This window comes from Tarenaya hassleriana, unplaced genomic scaffold (assembly GCF_000463585.1).
Source record: "Tarenaya hassleriana unplaced genomic scaffold, ASM46358v1 Cleome1, whole genome shotgun sequence".
In the NCBI taxonomy this organism is placed as follows: Eukaryota; Viridiplantae; Streptophyta; class Magnoliopsida; order Brassicales; family Cleomaceae; genus Tarenaya; species Tarenaya hassleriana.
This window is the reverse complement of record NW_010960187.1, coordinates 8683484-8700649: the sequence shown is the minus strand read 5'-3', so window position 1 is coordinate 8700649 and position 17166 is coordinate 8683484. Positions and strand designations below refer to the sequence as shown.

At 34.0% G+C, this 17166-nt stretch overlaps 1 protein-coding gene across 1 annotated transcript; it reads left to right on the top strand.

The window, feature by feature from the left end:
* Positions 1 to 14051: 14051 nt before the first annotated feature.
* LOC104820097 (protein DETOXIFICATION 48-like) lies at positions 14052 to 16267 on the top strand. The gene is made up of 2 exons (XM_010550473.1): positions 14052 to 14361; positions 14478 to 16267. The coding sequence occupies exons 1-2, from the start codon at positions 14200 to 14202 to the stop codon at positions 15858 to 15860; spliced, it is 1545 nt and encodes a 514-aa protein (XP_010548775.1). The 5' UTR covers positions 14052 to 14199; the 3' UTR covers positions 15861 to 16267.
* The last annotated feature ends 899 nt before the right edge of the window (positions 16268 to 17166 follow it).

The following is a 17166-nucleotide window of genomic DNA, read 5'->3' as shown; positions in this document are numbered from 1 at the left end:
GTTTGACGAGTTTGACGTGTTTGACGTGTTTGACGAGTTTGACGAGTTTGATAATGAGTGTTAAATTTGTTTTTGCAGGTACCTTTTGTGTATGATTTTAAGGACATTCATATGACTCCTAAGATCACGACGAAATGTTATCCATATCAGACTGTTAGATCTCTTAAAAAGGCCTTGACGGATGAAGAATTTACATATTTCAAAAAAGAATCCCAGTTTCGGCATATTTTCCATCTTGGATGTAAGGACACATTGAAGATGGTTCCGGCATCAGTCCTCTTACATCGGGCACTAAAATTGGAAGGAGAAGTGAAACAGCTATGGTTTGTTCTGGTTGACGGGTTTGACTCTTTTGGTTGACGAGTTTGACTGATATTCATATAATTGCTCATATGTAGGACATCATCAATCTGTGCAAAAATCCGATAATGATCAAGAGGATATAGAAACTGCACAGAACGAGCAAGGTATGATTTTACACTTTACACTTTATTTGGACAGCCCGAGTTAGATTGGTTTGACTCTTTTGGTTGATGAGTTTGACCGGTTTGACTCTTTTGGTTAACGAACGATGACTGATATTCATATTGGTCATATGCAGGAACTGATGATGAAGAAGATGATAGTGATGCGATTCCCCCTACTCCTAGAGCAGTATCTAATACTATTTTGGGTTCGACTGATGATGATGATGGAGGGATACTTGCTCAGGAAAAGGAGGATGTAGAGGTCCCTGCTGCTCCCAAGCATCTGATATATTTGCGAATGGCAAGGAAGTGTCTGTGTCTACCGATGAAGGCTGAGATTCTTCTCCGTACTATTTCATTTGTTAAGAACCTCTTTAATTTATTAGTATTTTATTTCTTAAGAACCTCTTTCGGATTAAGTTGTATCTGATCAGGTTTAAAACCTCTTTCGTATTAAGAACCTCTTTCGTGATAAGAACCTCGTCAAACACGTCAAACACGTCAAACTCGTGAAACTCGTCAAACACGTCAAACTCAGGAACCCCAAATGTTCTATTACACTTTATGTTACACATTGGTCTAGGGTAGAATTTATCATTTTTCCAGATGCTCTCCTTATAACAAAAACACGCTCAATACGTCATAATAGACCCTGTACACAACTTTGAACCATCGGAATTTAATTTTGACCACAGGTTGACCGCGTTGACTCGTCAAACTCGTCAAACTCGTCAAACTCGTCAAACTCGTCAAACTCGTCAAACTCGTCAAACTCGTCAAACTCGTCAAACTCGTCAAACACGTCAAACTCGTCAAACTCTCTGATTTGGCGAATTTGTCAATTCTGAACCATGAGCATATCAATAAACACCCCGTATAACAAATTTGATAGGCAAAAAACAATCGGAGCTAACTTAATTGAACACCTTATTTTGTTTAGCAATGCATGTTCCCCCAAACAAACCCCAAATGTTCTATTACACTTTATGTTACACATTGGTCTAGGGTAGAATTTATCATTTTTCCAGATGCTCTCCTTATAACAAAAACACGCTCAATACGTCATAATAGACCCTGTACACAACTTTGAACCATCGGAATTTAATTTTGACCACAGGTTGACCGCGTTGACTCGTCAAACTCGTCAAACTCGTCAAACTCGTCAAACTCGTCAAACTCGTCAAACACGTCAAACTCGTCAAACTCTCTGATTTGGCGAATTTGTCAATTCTGAACCATGAGCATATCAATAAACACCCCGTATAACAAATTTGATAGGCAAAAAACAATCGGAGCTAACTTAATTGAACACCTTATTTTGTTTAGCAATGCATGTTCCCCCAAACAAACCCTAAATGTTCTATTACACTTTATGTTACACATTGGTCTAGGGTAGAATTTATCATTTTTCCAGATGCTCTCCTTATAACAAAAACACGCTCAATACGTCATAATAGACCATGTACACAACTTTGAACAATCGGAATGTCATTTTGACTACAGGTTGACCGCGTTGACTCGTCAAACTCGTCAAACTCGTCAAACTCGTCAAACACGTCAAACTCAGAAACCCCTAACATGAAACCCCGGATGCGTGTTACGACTTTGACCAGTGTTATGAGTTGATTAGTGTTTACGATGAGTTTGACGAGTTTGATCAGTTTGACGACTGTTTTTACCATATAATACACGAGTGAATTAGTCCAAATATGATTCGATAATGTCATTACATGCACGAACATAATATTATGACTCATACGTCTGTGATATCATTGATGTACTGACTGAACCTACCGAACATGATTTTTTTTTTTTTGAGTCTTACCAAGTCCAGAAAATCGGTTTTGTTTAAACCTTCCACTTACTCGTTTTTCTTCCACTATAAGCGGCAATACCACTACATCTACGTGTATTGGATGAGTTTTTGGAGATTTCACTTGTTTCTTGCAGCAAATTTACCAAAAAATCGCGCTGGAGAAGAGATATTCAAGAGAGAGAAGAAGAAAAACTCGAAGAGAGAGAATGCGATGTATGGCGGGAGACAACGATAAAGAGGAGAGAGAAAATGAGTAAAAAGTAGATCTATATTTTATTTATTTTAGTATATTATTATAATATTATATAAATAAAGGAAGGGTATTATAGGGATTCTACATTTATAAGAGTATATTTGATGTTGCCGTTTTTTTGTTACTGTGCGAGGGTATGGGCTGTAAGTGAAATCGACATTTAAGGGTATTTTTGCAATTGCCCCAGGTGAAGAAGAAGAAGAAGTCGCGTGTGGTGGGAACAAAAATATTGACCGAAATGTGAGTTTTTTTAAAAAATAAAATGAAATTATTTGTGTTGTTGAAATATGTAAAGAGAGATGAAGAGAAATAGATACGAGATTTTGCTGAAATGTGATTGGCTGATGGAGAACACGTTCTATCCACACTCGATTCTGCCTCCTCTCTCTCTCTCTCTCCTGTCTTTTTTATATTAATTATTTTTTCACCCGATCTTTACTAAAATGATAAATAGTTGCTAATTTTCAAATAATTCCATGTTGGAATCAAGTTTTGGATGTGATACCAAAGTTTCGATTTTTTTTTGGGAATTTTATTTTGTTTAGAAATAAAGTTGTGTTTGGAATGGAATTTAACTAGTTATTGAAGTATTTTGGATGTATAGATTTTAAAATTGGCATATTCGAGCAAATTTCTTCTATAGTAAATTAAAGCAGAGTTTAATGTTTTTTTTTGTTGGATTATTAGTTTTAAAAAAGTTACAAAAAATAATTTTAGAATAAAGAATTTGGTTTTAAAACAATACTATTTTTCAATTTTTTTTAAATATTTTCGATCTTGACGATCGTTTGATATTTTTTATTTGATCAATAATTTTTTATTCGATTTTATCTGGTCATACATATCTTACAATTTGATTGTTATTTATATTTTACGGAGATTAATAATAGTTTGGTATAATACTATTTATTTTTTTATTACAGAAATATATGAAAATAATAAGATAGAAATTTAATGTAATTTATATTAAAAATATTAATACATTATTCATAAATCAATAAGATAATATAAAAAAATTCAAGTCCATTTTAAATTTATTGCATTGTAAATATCCAAAAATCAAATAAAATCCCAATAATTTTTGTTATTATTGTCGATGCAAGAAAAGACTATATTCTTAAAACAAAATCGAAAAAACACACAAAAAGTTAAATAACATATAACCAAATTAAATAATATCAAATCTACTTAAATCAAACTAAAATAAACTAATGAATCAGCAGTTCTAACATTATTTTGACAAACATTCCGGAAAAAAAAAGAAGCAAATGCATAACGGTCTGGTTAATTTAATTGGTATCCAAATCTAAAAATATATTATTAAATACCTCAGGAAAAGCAAAAAAAAAAAACTGAAATTCTTACATGTCAGAAGAAAATTTTCCTCTTAAATATTATAACAAAAAAGGTCCTCTTAAATAGGCAAATGCATATGACTGGTGGCCATTTTTCCCCGACCAAATCTAAAGTTATAAAGCACGTGATTGTTTTGGAATTTAGACGCGTGAAAAATGTCCACGTAGAAATTCCACCGAGTAGGTGTGATGGGCCCTACAAGTAAAACCGAAGTTATCATATAATTCACCGAGATTATACTCGAACACAAGTTATGAAAAAATTTAAAACTCCAAATTTGTGATTGAATAATAATAATAATAATAATAATAATAATGATATAAGATTCTGATTTAATTGACGAAAACAAACTATATTTTGTTAATTGCATTGGCATCTCAATAAACATCCACTAATGGGCCTTTATTTTGTTGGTATTTCAAATTTGGACCCATAAGATCCATTTGTGACAGACGTCCAAAGATTTGCTTTCATTCTTTTTGGTTTTCATAATTGAAGCCCGGATTCTATTTCTTTTTTCTTTTTTTTTGGGCCGAATGATATCAATAAGCTCATGCAAAAGCCAATATTAATAGAAAAAATATATAATTTTGCTTATCAGTCATTGCAAAAGGAAAAATCCTAAAAAAAAAGTGTTTGAATTTGTCAATTTTTATAAAATAAAACTTGAAAATGGGGTATCAGTATATATTTATTTGATAAAAACCAAAATTTAGGTTTTGTTGATAAGTTGAGGTACTTTTTTAGGATTTTCCCTATTGTAAATGTATCCAAAAAAACTTTCACCTGGCAAAATACATTTATAAATTTGGTGAATCATTTGTAATGGTTAAATTTAAAAATAAAATAAATTAAAAAACCGAAGAAATCGTTTTAAAAAATGAATGTTTTTATAATTGAATGATTCGAATCCAAATAGAATTTGAACCGAATTTTTGAATCAAATGGTTATGTTTTTTAGAAATAATTCAAATCGAATCCCAATCCAAACCGAAATTAGGACAGAAATCAGTGACTCGGGTGAGCGATTGGCGGACAGGGAAGAGAAGATCGGAACGAGAGCGATTGCGGGCCAATACCATGGCTCAGTGTTCCTTTAGAGCTCTTCTCTCCGATCTCACTGGTAATTTCTTCACCGATTCAACTCCGTTGTAACTGATCGACGTTAGGGTTGACTGGAAATCGATGTCGATGACAAGAGTCCTCGACTCCGTTTCCTTCGATCCTGGGAGCAACTCTGATATGACCGAACAAATTCAAACACTTTCCTTTCTTTCCCCCCTCGGGTTCGTCGTGAATTCACTCACGTGCCAAAAAAAGTATACATGCAGTGGTATATGTACGTGTACACACATCAGTAAAACACAGTGATGATGTTGCTTATTTCGTATGAACCTTATAAGGAGAACATGAGGCATGTAGATTCTTTGGAAGCTCGGGGGATTCATGTGAATCTTATATAATCAAAAAGGGTCCTTTGATTATCCTACTTCGATCATCCTCCTCCGCTCCTTCTTCAACTTCTCGGAGCAGATAGAATCGGGGTTGCTATCCCTAGAAATTGTCCTGTTTAGTTCATCATGATGACACAATTCACAAGATTAGTGAGTCTACCTGCTGGCATATGCTTCTGTCTATATCAATTTTTTGGTTCTATAAATGTGAGCTTCTTGACCAGATGTAAGGCCAAACAATATTCAGGATTAGTCAGTCGCTTGTTAGTTGTCTCTATTTTAACTTGTCTTCCTCAAACGATCGGTGTTTCTAGAGGTTGGTGCATTGAAATTGACATTCCTATCTGTTGTTCTCATATTTCTGCAACTCTGTTGGTTTTGGGGGAAATGGAATTATTGTGCTTTATTTGCAGAACTTGTTCCAATTCCAAACAAATGAGCCCATAAGTTTCTCGATGTTTTTGGTTGGAACTGCCGTAGGGGAAAAAAGCGGTGGCAGATGGCTCGTGCAACTAGACAGTATTGCTCCAGTGTTTGGGTTTGTTGGTTATGAATCGTGATAAGCACTCATTGATGCATTTCCTGCTATGTCCAGTTGGATTGTATTATCATGGTTAACCGTTAACCTGGCATAATGCCACCGATTCATACACTTTACAACTATCAGGGTAACCAAGAAGAGGGTTTGCCTAACGATGGATATGATCGAGGTCTCTCTCTCCCATGAAGTTATTTCATTGCACAAGGTACTTTTAAGTTCCTTTTCTCGCCAAGGATATGGTTGAGGTCTTGTGATATTCATGTGGCAACAAGTTAATTAGTAGCAAACTAGATTCCTGTTTGGTAAAATGGATGATGCAAAAAAGGTGCTATACTGAACGGAAATTAGACGAGTTTACACGAGGAACACTAGCGGGGGAGGGGGGGTTAATGGAGTGTTGAAGAATATGTAACAAATTTGTGGTTAAAAAATGATCAAGACATTTGCACTTAACGCGGTCCTTGTAAAAAAAAAACAGTTGCGTTAACAGCTTCACTTGTCATCCATTGTGGCTAACACTTACAATTAGGACCTAAGCCCTTCCTCTGGGATATGATCCATGTCGACAAGGGCCACTAGAGTTTACAAGCAAATATTGACATCATTGGATACACGGGTATTTCCATCTCTCCTTTATCGATTCCCAACTCGGGGTTTTCCTTTTTCTGATTTCTTTTTTGCATTCATGCTCATGTTTTTCCATGTCCATGTAGATATAAGTCCTAGTTGTTGCCTAGTTTATGCTGTTGCATCTGCAAACTTGATGAAATGATGAGATTCTATCTGAATCTGTTGATCTCACTATTTAACCGGATGACTGAAAATTTTCATGCTATTTTCATCTTCCTGTTGAAAATTTCACATTATATTATCGATGAAAGATGTTTATGCATCAAGCATCTTTTAGCGCATGCTGCTTTATGAATGTATTTGTCTTAACACTGTTTGAAGATGCTTCTCGGGTAAACTTCCGCCCACCCAAAAGGGTATGTAAAGATGCTCCTTTTAGCCTAGAATTAGTCTCATCTCTTAATCGGGAATCGTTTATTTTGCATGATACGTTGTTTTTGTTTGAAAAAACAAGAACACCGATTCTCCAAGAAGGGCGAATCGGAATCTCATCCATGCTCTTGTTTGTGTCTGAGATTCTGCAAGTTATGCTTGAAAGACACCAGGAACGAGACACAGCCATTCTTTTTACATATGCTACTTTTGCTTAAATGTTAAGATTTGACAGTTTGATGCATTTCTTCTCTTTTCACCCATATCTCTTCTGCAATGGAATCAAGCATTCTGTTTCATTACCGCATATCTTCAATTCATCTTCTGATTCTGATTCTTGTTCTTGTTCATCTCCTTTAATGTCATTTCTTTTTCGTTCGATGCATCTTCCGCTAACAACAGTACATATCGACCGTGCTCTCTACACCGTCATTTTGGTAACTTTGAATTGCCTATGTGACTCGGGCGGATTTTTCTTGAGGCAAATGTTGAATTTGAGATTGAAAGGGATTAGATATTGTCAAGTATATTTGTCTCTATAGGTGAATATTTCGGATTTTAGTTATATTCCCATTGGATTATTTTCGAGCTCAGGTTCGAAATTCGAGTTATGGACGTTCCAATGAAAACCGCAGAGTAGGAGTGGACGCGGATCGGGTACCCGGATTTTTTGGAGTACCCTATCTCAGTTTTGGTCATGTGGGTTTTCTGAAGACATTGTCTTCGTCTTCGACTCACAAGACTCGGGTACTCGCGGGATCGAGACCCGGGATATCCGAACGCATAAAAAATTACGAAATTCCATCAGACTTGTGTTGATTTTATGGGTATATAGATAATTTTATATGAAAACAAGTATCGTTATTTTTTATAAATACTTAGGGTGCTCTAGTAATTTTTTTAAAACCACGAGGTTGTACTATTTCTTTGGTTTTGTAATTTGTTTTTGTTTTGTGCAGATCCTCCTAAGATGCCGTGTGTGCCTACAAACTCAAATACGAAAGATTGTATAATTTGAAACGCAAACGCAAACGCAAACGAAGAAGCAGACGCAGACGCTAGCTTGTGGACGGATGAAGGGGGAAAAAAAAAGCTTGAGGTCCAATTTTAGGGAAAGGCCAGAAAATGGCAATATTCCCCATGACTTGAAAAAGAATGGAAGAGACGTAGACAGGAGGATGGTGGAATCTTCTGAGAATTTGTCCCTAAACGTTTTCTAGACAAAGAATTAATGCCTTCTTTCTTTTTTTTTTCAACCACTTTTGTATTCTTTATTTGTTTTCGTATTTTCTTTGGTTATGATAACTCTTACACTTTGCACTTTGAATCTTTTCCATATATATGTATATATATATATATATATATATTCGTGGGTTGTGTAATGACGCCGACAATATCCTCTCTGTCGGATCTCCACTATCACAAAAATTCTCTTCCTTATTAGGAAAAAAAAAACCCCACCAAAACTGTCGCCACAAAATATGTACAAACCCAGAGATGTGTATATTATGTGCAAACGTATCACATATATATATATGTGTGTGTTCTTCTTGATCTTAATTATCCATACAGAGGAGAGGATAATTAAATGGAGAATATCGGATGAAGTCTAATCGTGATCTCTCATTTGTGACCCATAACGTATTAATTCTAGCAATTTTTTTTTTTTATAACCGGTTAATCCTAGGCCCAAAGGGCCCAGACTAATCCCGATCCACACGCACAACCGGCACCACACGTGTGGGATGTGAAGCACCCGAAGGTGGCCGGAGGGAAAATCTCCATACCCTGGGTGTTGAACCGCTTCTGCAATTTTATTACATATACTGTGAGATATTTTAGAGTAAACAAAAAATAAAAAGTTATAATCATTTTATTTTGTTTGAAAGTTTTAATCATTTATACTAAAAGTTATATATTTTACTTGCATATTCAAAAATTTTAGATGGTTATTTGTACAGGATTGTACAACCCGAACAGATATTGTATCATATAACCACATATATTAATAACTGTTAATAGGTTATCACAGATGTGTAGAGACAAATCACTACACATTATCGAAAGATTGTAAATGATCTTTTATATAATTTTCAACATCAAGACATTTGGTGTCGATTTTCAATTGAAATCATTGTGGCCGGTGGTGTATCTTAAAAGCGGATTCAATACAATCTTATTTACTTAATAAATCAATAATTATTGGGTTTTTAATCACTGAAATCATATGGTTTATTAATGAATCACGTTTTTAGAAAAAAATGATTATATAGATCGAAATAATATCCAAATCCCTATATTCTTACGAGCTCCGACACTCGAGGGCAATTTCTTAAAGAAGTTCTAACACATGCAAATCAAGATTGTTGATGAAGGATGAGGCATTATTACACTTGGTGATGGTTCTAATTTAAATGATTTTCAAAACCCCGTTTTTATAAATTGAAAGTATGAATAAAATATAATCAGTATAATTAAATTATAAGATATTGCGGAATATATATTAAAGTGACACAATGGCATTCATGGCAAGTTCACTCCTCATATGGAAAACATTACATGAAGATCGATGGAGAACCCGAAGGGGGGGAGAGAGAGAGAGGGAGAGAGAGAGAGAGAGAGAGAGAGAGAGAGAGCACCCAACGCATAAAACAAAAACCTAAACAAAATGATTATGAGGAAGAAGAAGAAGAAGAAAAAAGGAACACGACGGAAGATAGTTGACAAGTACATGCTTTGGAATACATACATGATACATATATATATATAATATTGCCTCAAGAAACAGAGACAGAGGCAATGGTCTCTCTCCCACAGAGAGACAATCTCATTTCTCCAACAAATTCAACGGTTCCTATTGGATAGCACGTTATTCATAATTCCTGCAATACCCACCCAACACTTTAAAATTGACATAAGGACACATGGATGGGTAGATGCACATTTAATTAAAGTTTTTTTTTTTTTATAATTTGCAAGTTAACGGAGCATTTGACCCAATTAAATCTTTCAAAAGAATGACAAATTCCGATGAATATCTCTTTCCAAATGGAGATTCAAATTTAAGTTAGAAAATATCTTTATTCCACACCCCATCCAATATAGTTAGTAATAATTTTTAAAATAACTAATTTCTTTTTTTTTTAAAAAAAAATCCAAACTTATTTAGATGATAGAGACAAGTTGGTATGGGATAAAAAAACAAAGAAATTGTTTATTCTGTTATTAATATAGGTATCGTAACTAAACAAAATTTCTAAATCTACCGGTGGACACATATGTGCAATGTTTTCTGCTCCATGTTCATTATTTTGTTAGCATACATTAGCATTATTAAATTGCATTGTACTAATGATACACACACAAAAAATGAAAAACAAAAGTATAATACTTTGATTTTAATATACCTATAAGCTTCTAATTAAACATATTAAATTATGAAACTATAACGCTTAAAAAAAGCCATCCACATGTACGATGTTTGTGCCTCCATATTCTAAATCTTTGAAGGATTCATAAGCCTAGGTAGAAGTAAAAAAAAAAAAAGACATGCTCCAAAAATCTCACGATGAATATTGATCCATTTATATCATTGTTTCCTTACCATTGTAATCGAATTTTTAATGTGATTGTCGAGATATACTGGATTTTGAAGAATATTACGAGATATATCGTATAATAGAGATCTTTCAAATCCGAAAAATATATATTTAGAAATATTTATTATTATGTCTATTTTACTTATTCAATGTAAGACTCTCTTCTGTTTATATGTTATTTTGATTATCAATAAAAATATTATTTTGCAAATTTCTACATGGTATCAGTGCTTCTGGTTCTTTTCTAATTTATTGTTATTTTCATAAAAATGATGGTTGATAATAAGAGTGAAGATGAAGATGATAATATATCGATTCAGTGGTAATATCATTTCGAGATTTTTTTTTTTAAGAATAAGAGAGTCATTTTGTTTGTTTTTTTTCTCATAATCTCACATGTTTCTAAAGATTATTCGCATAAAATTTGTTGTCACTAAACGCTTTCGCGTAGTTGCCTTCCAATCTCGGATGAATCAGAGTTATTTCCGAGACTCCTTTTTCGCACCGCGATTGTAGTCTTTTTTTGTTATCATCGAACGATTTTTTTGTGCGTATTGCCAAAGTTGCAGCGCAGTCGTTTGTTTGATTTTTTTTTTCAGTTATATCTTCTATTGACACAAATTCCAAGGTGATGTAGTTCAAGTGACGTGTGTATCTTTTCTACAAGTTCGACGTTTCGTGATCTTCACGCTCCAACTTGAAAGGAGATGTTGAGATATATCGGATCTTGAAGAATATTATGAGATATATCGTATAATAGAAATCTTATCAAATTCGAAAAATATATATTTAGAAATATTTATTATTATGTCTATTTTACTTAATTACACAATCTCCATCCACTAAGCATTAACGATTATATACATATATATATATATATATATATAGTTATACATATATCGAAGAAGGAGAAAATTACATGGTGAACTAATAATTTATTATTTTATCGTTCCCTTTTTTTGTCTTGTAATGAAACTGGTCTTGCTATTTAGCATGCTGTGCCACGTCTCTTGTCCCCTAGCCTTATAATAAAACCCGAAACGTATAATTTGTCAACTTGTAAAATAGATAAGTAATATCCAGTCAGCAGTTGAAGCTGTGTTATCCAATGTGACGACGTTCTTTAAACTTATCCAACGTTAGGGTTTAATTAAGGATCTTGTGGATTATCAAATAAATCCAGCGAGAAAATGAAATAAAAAGAAATAATTAATAAGGGTTTTATTAGAACCGCCACGGATGTTCATGTAAATTAGTATACTGCTTAATTAAGACTAGGGTCATTAGTGTATAATTAATAATTAATATTTTATACTATCTAAGTGAAAAACCCATTCCATAAAAAGTTACATATATATATATACACACACACATAATTCTAACCATAATTTGGACCCACTTCAATACACCTTTCACAAAAACTAGAGGGAAAAAAAACAGAACTTTGAAATCTTCTGTCTTCATTTCTTCAGCTGGATAATTTTTGGATGTTGCTTCTTCGCCCTCTCTCCAAGATGAGAAATCTTATCCCAAAAACAGTTAAAGAACAAAAATTACTCGAGAACCAAATGGGACCGAAAAGAGCAGATCGACACAGAGAACATGTCTTGTGTGTTGTGTCGGAATTGGGTGTATATGTATATGTATATGTATATGTATATGTATATGTATATGTATATGTATATGTATATGTATATGTATATGTATATGTGATGAAAGTTATCTAATTTCTCTGTGGGAAAATTTTCAGACAATGGAGAGTGGATTTTGCTCAGATGGGTTTATGCATGAATACTTACAAAACTTCGTTGGCTGCCTTGAAACACAGAGGCAGGCAGTCACCACTTCCCCAAACATTTTTTCGGGTTTTATTACGATATTGCCATTGTCATTGCCCTAATTGGTACTCCTTTGTTGATACTGGAAAAAAAAAAGCTTTTTTTTTTAATCACCTATTGAGAATATAATAATTCTAAAAAATCATGTCCACTTGACTATATATATATATATATATATATGTATATCAACTATAATTCTAAGCACGTCTTCCTAATGGTAATGTATGAAGAGCAAAAAGAAAATCTTTCTGTTAAAAGAAGTTTCAAAATTGTTATAATTAAAAAAAAAAAGAAGAAAATCTTCATAATTATTTTATGTTTTAAAATCGTTATCTAGTCATAAAATTTTGATTCTGTTATTGATTTACGTAGTTTATTTTAAAAATATTTTTAAATCCATTGAAATTCAAATCTGATTTATAATAATAACTTGAAAATCTTAAACCGTAAACCCTAATTTTCCCTAACGCGATGACATAACTTGATATAAATTACCTTCGATTATTCCATTTTGCATGTTCATAAATCATTTCGCCTTCCTAATAACCGGCCGACCCAAGCCTGTTCGATGGACCCAAGCGTTCATACCAAAATCAAGGTGACATCATACGAAACCTAAACCGAAATTTGATTAATATTATAAAATTTTAATTAATATCGTTATCTTATATTGGCCCAAAAACACAAAGAGTCAAATGATATAATAAGTAATATTGTTATAAAATATTATCTTCTTACAAAAAGTGCCTCAGAACTGTAAGTTCCACCATCTTTTACAACAAAACATAAGCTACTTCTGTTAGCATTTTTGTAACCAACCATAAATTTGCATATTATAAAACCGACCACTCTATACTATATGCTAGGTCGGTCACAAAAAAAAAAAATAATGAAAATAATTTGCTCTCTCTCTCTCTGTAAGATGTTGCTTTACATCCAATAATTTGTGGGCGAGTGGTCAACAACTGGGTGTAAAGTATTCAGAGATTGGCGGTTCGATTCCTGATTGGGGATGAATTTTCACATGGGTTGCCCCGATCCTCTGGAAGATGTAGTTGGGCTAAAGGCCCGGTAAACTTCCGGATTATCAAAAAAAAAAATTACTTTACACCATTGAGTAAAAGTGAAACCAATGATTTTTGGATAACATATTTATATATATAGGAATCGGAGTGATTATCTTAATATAAAACGTTAATAGATTTAGAGAAAAATCAAAATGGAATTTGGAGTAATTTTCTTTTTGTATAACCACGTTATTTAACTATAACCGAAGAAGACATAAAAATAAGAAATAATGAACAAACCGTGCACTAATCTTAACCAAGCTTAATCAAACGGACAAATAATGAAACTAATTTAAATATATATCGTTTTCATAAATATTCAGTTGTAGACGATTAAAATTTTTTTTTCTATAGTTGAAGTAATATAACAACGTGACGATAACAAAAAAAAAATACATTTTCTTAAAACTATTTGAAAAAGAATTTAAACAAAAAAATGAAAGAAAAAGTTGTGAAACGTTTTCACACATTGCTTGACTCTTGTTTCCTTTTCTATAAAAATAATTTTATAAAATTATTTATTTAATTAACGGACAAAACAATTTGGAGGGCTTAAGCATCAAACGTGGTAATGCCACGTGGCGAATCATGATCCTCTTGGCAAGTATAAATAGCGGTCGAGTCCTCTCCTCCCAAAAGCCCAAACAAGACACCCAATTCCATATTCGTTTTCTCTTCCCCCTTTTTTTTCCTCTAATTAAAAACAAAAACAAAATCTTTTTTTTCCCCCTCGAAGCTCTGTCTCTTGTCTCTGTCTCTTGTCTTTATCCCACAAATATCATTTTTTTTGTAATATCGAAATTACCATGTGTAATTCAAGATCATCTTCACCATCCGACCCCTTCTTCACCTCTAATAAAACCCAATTCTCAAAGCTAGAAACTTGTGAACAGAACCATCCTCATGATTATTCCGACTCCTCTCATAATGATTCTTTGGATCTCCATCGATGGCCGACTTTTCTTGAGGTAAAAAGGGGTTTATACTTGTTAGGTTAAGGAGATAAAGAATCGCAAAGACGTGGATATATGCTCTGTTTTTCAATGGCTCTTAATGCTGTTTGTTCTGTTTATTTCATTCGCAGGGCATGGAAGAAGTGAAAGAGATTGGAAAAATCTCTGGACCGACTGCGGTTACCGGACTTTTAATGTATTCAAGATCAATGATTTCGATGCTGTTCTTGGGTTATCTCGGCGAGCTTGAACTAGCCGGCGGTTCACTGGCCATCGGCTTTGCAAACATCACCGGTTATTCTGTAATCTCCGGCTTAGCCATGGGAATGGAACCGATCTGTGGCCAAGCGTATGGAGCGAACCAAATGAAGCTTCTTGGACTCACCCTTCAAAGAACCATCCTTCTTCTGCTCTCCTCTTCGGTCCCGATCTCCTTCTTTTGGCTTAACGTGAGGCGAATCCTCTCGTGGTGTGGCCAAGACGAAGATATCTCTTCGGTTTCCCAAACTTTCCTTCTCTTCGCCATTCCCGACCTTTTCTTCCTCTCTTTGCTTCACCCACTCCGCATTTACTTGCGAACACAGAGCATTACATTGCCAGTGACTTACTCCACGGCTGTCTCCGTTCTTCTTCACATTCCATTGAACTTCCTTCTAGTGACCAAACTCGAGATGGGCATTGTCGGAGTGGCCATAGCGATGGTCTTGACTAATCTCAACCTCGTTATCCTTTTATCTTCCTTCGTCTATTTCACCGGTGTCCATAGAGATACTTGGGTTCCTCTAAGTGCTGATTGTCTCAAGGGATGGTCCTCTCTTCTGTCCCTCGCCATACCCACTTGCGTATCGGTGTGTTTAGAGTGGTGGTGGTATGAGTTCATGATAATGTTGTGTGGACTTTTGGCAAACCCTAAAACCACCGTTTCCTCCATGGGAATACTGATCCAAACCACGGCTCTGATCTATGTCTTCCCTTCATCTCTAAGCCTAGGAGTCTCGACAAGAATCGGGAACGAACTAGGAGCAAAACGCCCGAGAAAAGCTCGCATCTCCATGATCATCTCCCTCTTCTGTGCTTTAGGGTTAGGACTAGTGGCAATGGTATTCACCATACTGGTTAGACACCAATGGGGGAGATTATTCACTAAAGACGCAGAGATTCTTGAATTGACATCGATTGCACTGCCCATTGCTGGCCTTTGTGAGCTCGGAAACTGCCCTCAGACCACTGGCTGCAGTGTCTTGAGAGGATCTGCAAGACCAGCACTTGGTGCCAATATAAACCTGGGATCGTTCTACTTGGTGGGAATGCCTGTGGCTATAATATTAGGGTTTGTGCTCAAATTAGGGTTTCCGGGCCTTTGGCTAGGTTTACTTGCAGCTCAAGCTACCTGTGCGGCTCTCATGTTGTGTGCCCTTTGGAAAACAGATTGGGAGGTTCAAGCTCAGAGAGCTGAAGAACTAACCTCTAATACTCAGTCTGAATCGGATCCAGTGAAGGTAGGGTTGGTTTAGTAGCATATTGAGGTACGCCTCTAAGCATCACAATTATTAGGGTTTAGGTTTAGAATTCCATCTCATCGCATGCATGCATGCATGCATACATACAATTCTTTGGAGCCGTATCTCCTAATCCATCATTAACGAAACAAAACCAGTGACGTGGATGTGAACGAGACCCCATCAATCATCAACAACATTGGCGTGTGTTTGTGTGTGTGTATATATATATATATATATATATGTTTGTAAAAGGCTTATGTAATCTTCGTGTATGAGAGACTTTTTGTTATTATTGTTTTTACATTTTGCTTGTCTTTATTGTTCGGGCTTGTATCAATGATATGTACGTATATTTATTTCGTTATGTATCTAGACGATGCTCATATTGTACCGAAAATAAAATTAGGGTTTTTTTTTTATCCTAGTGTTGTATATTCAACTTTGTAGAAATGAAAATCATTAATATTTTTTTTGTTAACTAAAAATCATTAATATTGATAGGATAATTATTTGGGTTTGATGTTTTTTTTTTCTTTCTTTCTACTCGTTACTTCTTTATATATTTTATAGAAAGCCAAAACGTGAATCTTTTTATTTTTTAGCTTTTGGATCTGTTCCATTCCATTAAAGGAAATATATTCCCTACCAAAACTATGCAAATTTAATTTTTCTTTTCCAAAACAGGAAACAGATTCCCCGAAATTTTCCTTCGATTTATGTATTTATATATAATATTTTCGAATCAAATTAATGTAGTATTTTTCCGTCATTTATTCAGAGAGAAGAATCTTTTCTTTTCCTTTAAAAGAAAAATAATGTCCTTTAACACACAAAACATTTTGTTTTTGTTTTTGTTTTTGTTTTCGGGGACCAGAAAATAAATGCCAACTTTTATAGGACTGTTGCAAAAAGAAAACGATAATAAATAAGACAAGAAAATAAACCAAAGTCGAGAATATAATATTGCTATTTACGGTCCACCATACGTTTCAAGTTATCAACCACTCCAACATTTTTATGGGAGAGAAATATAGTATAGCCTTAGTTTGAGGAAATTATAATGATAAACCTTTCAATATATATATATATATATATATATATATATAATATTGTAGAATTACCATAAAATTTATATATTTCACCTCTCATAATAATCAATTTCTCTCATCTATATATATATAATCTACAAAGTTTTTGGAACATTTATAATAATTCTGCATTTGAATATGTTTACCATTGGTCAATCAGTTATACAATGAATATTTTAATTATTTAAATTAAATTATATGAATTAGTAAAATTTGTCTACTTTTATGTA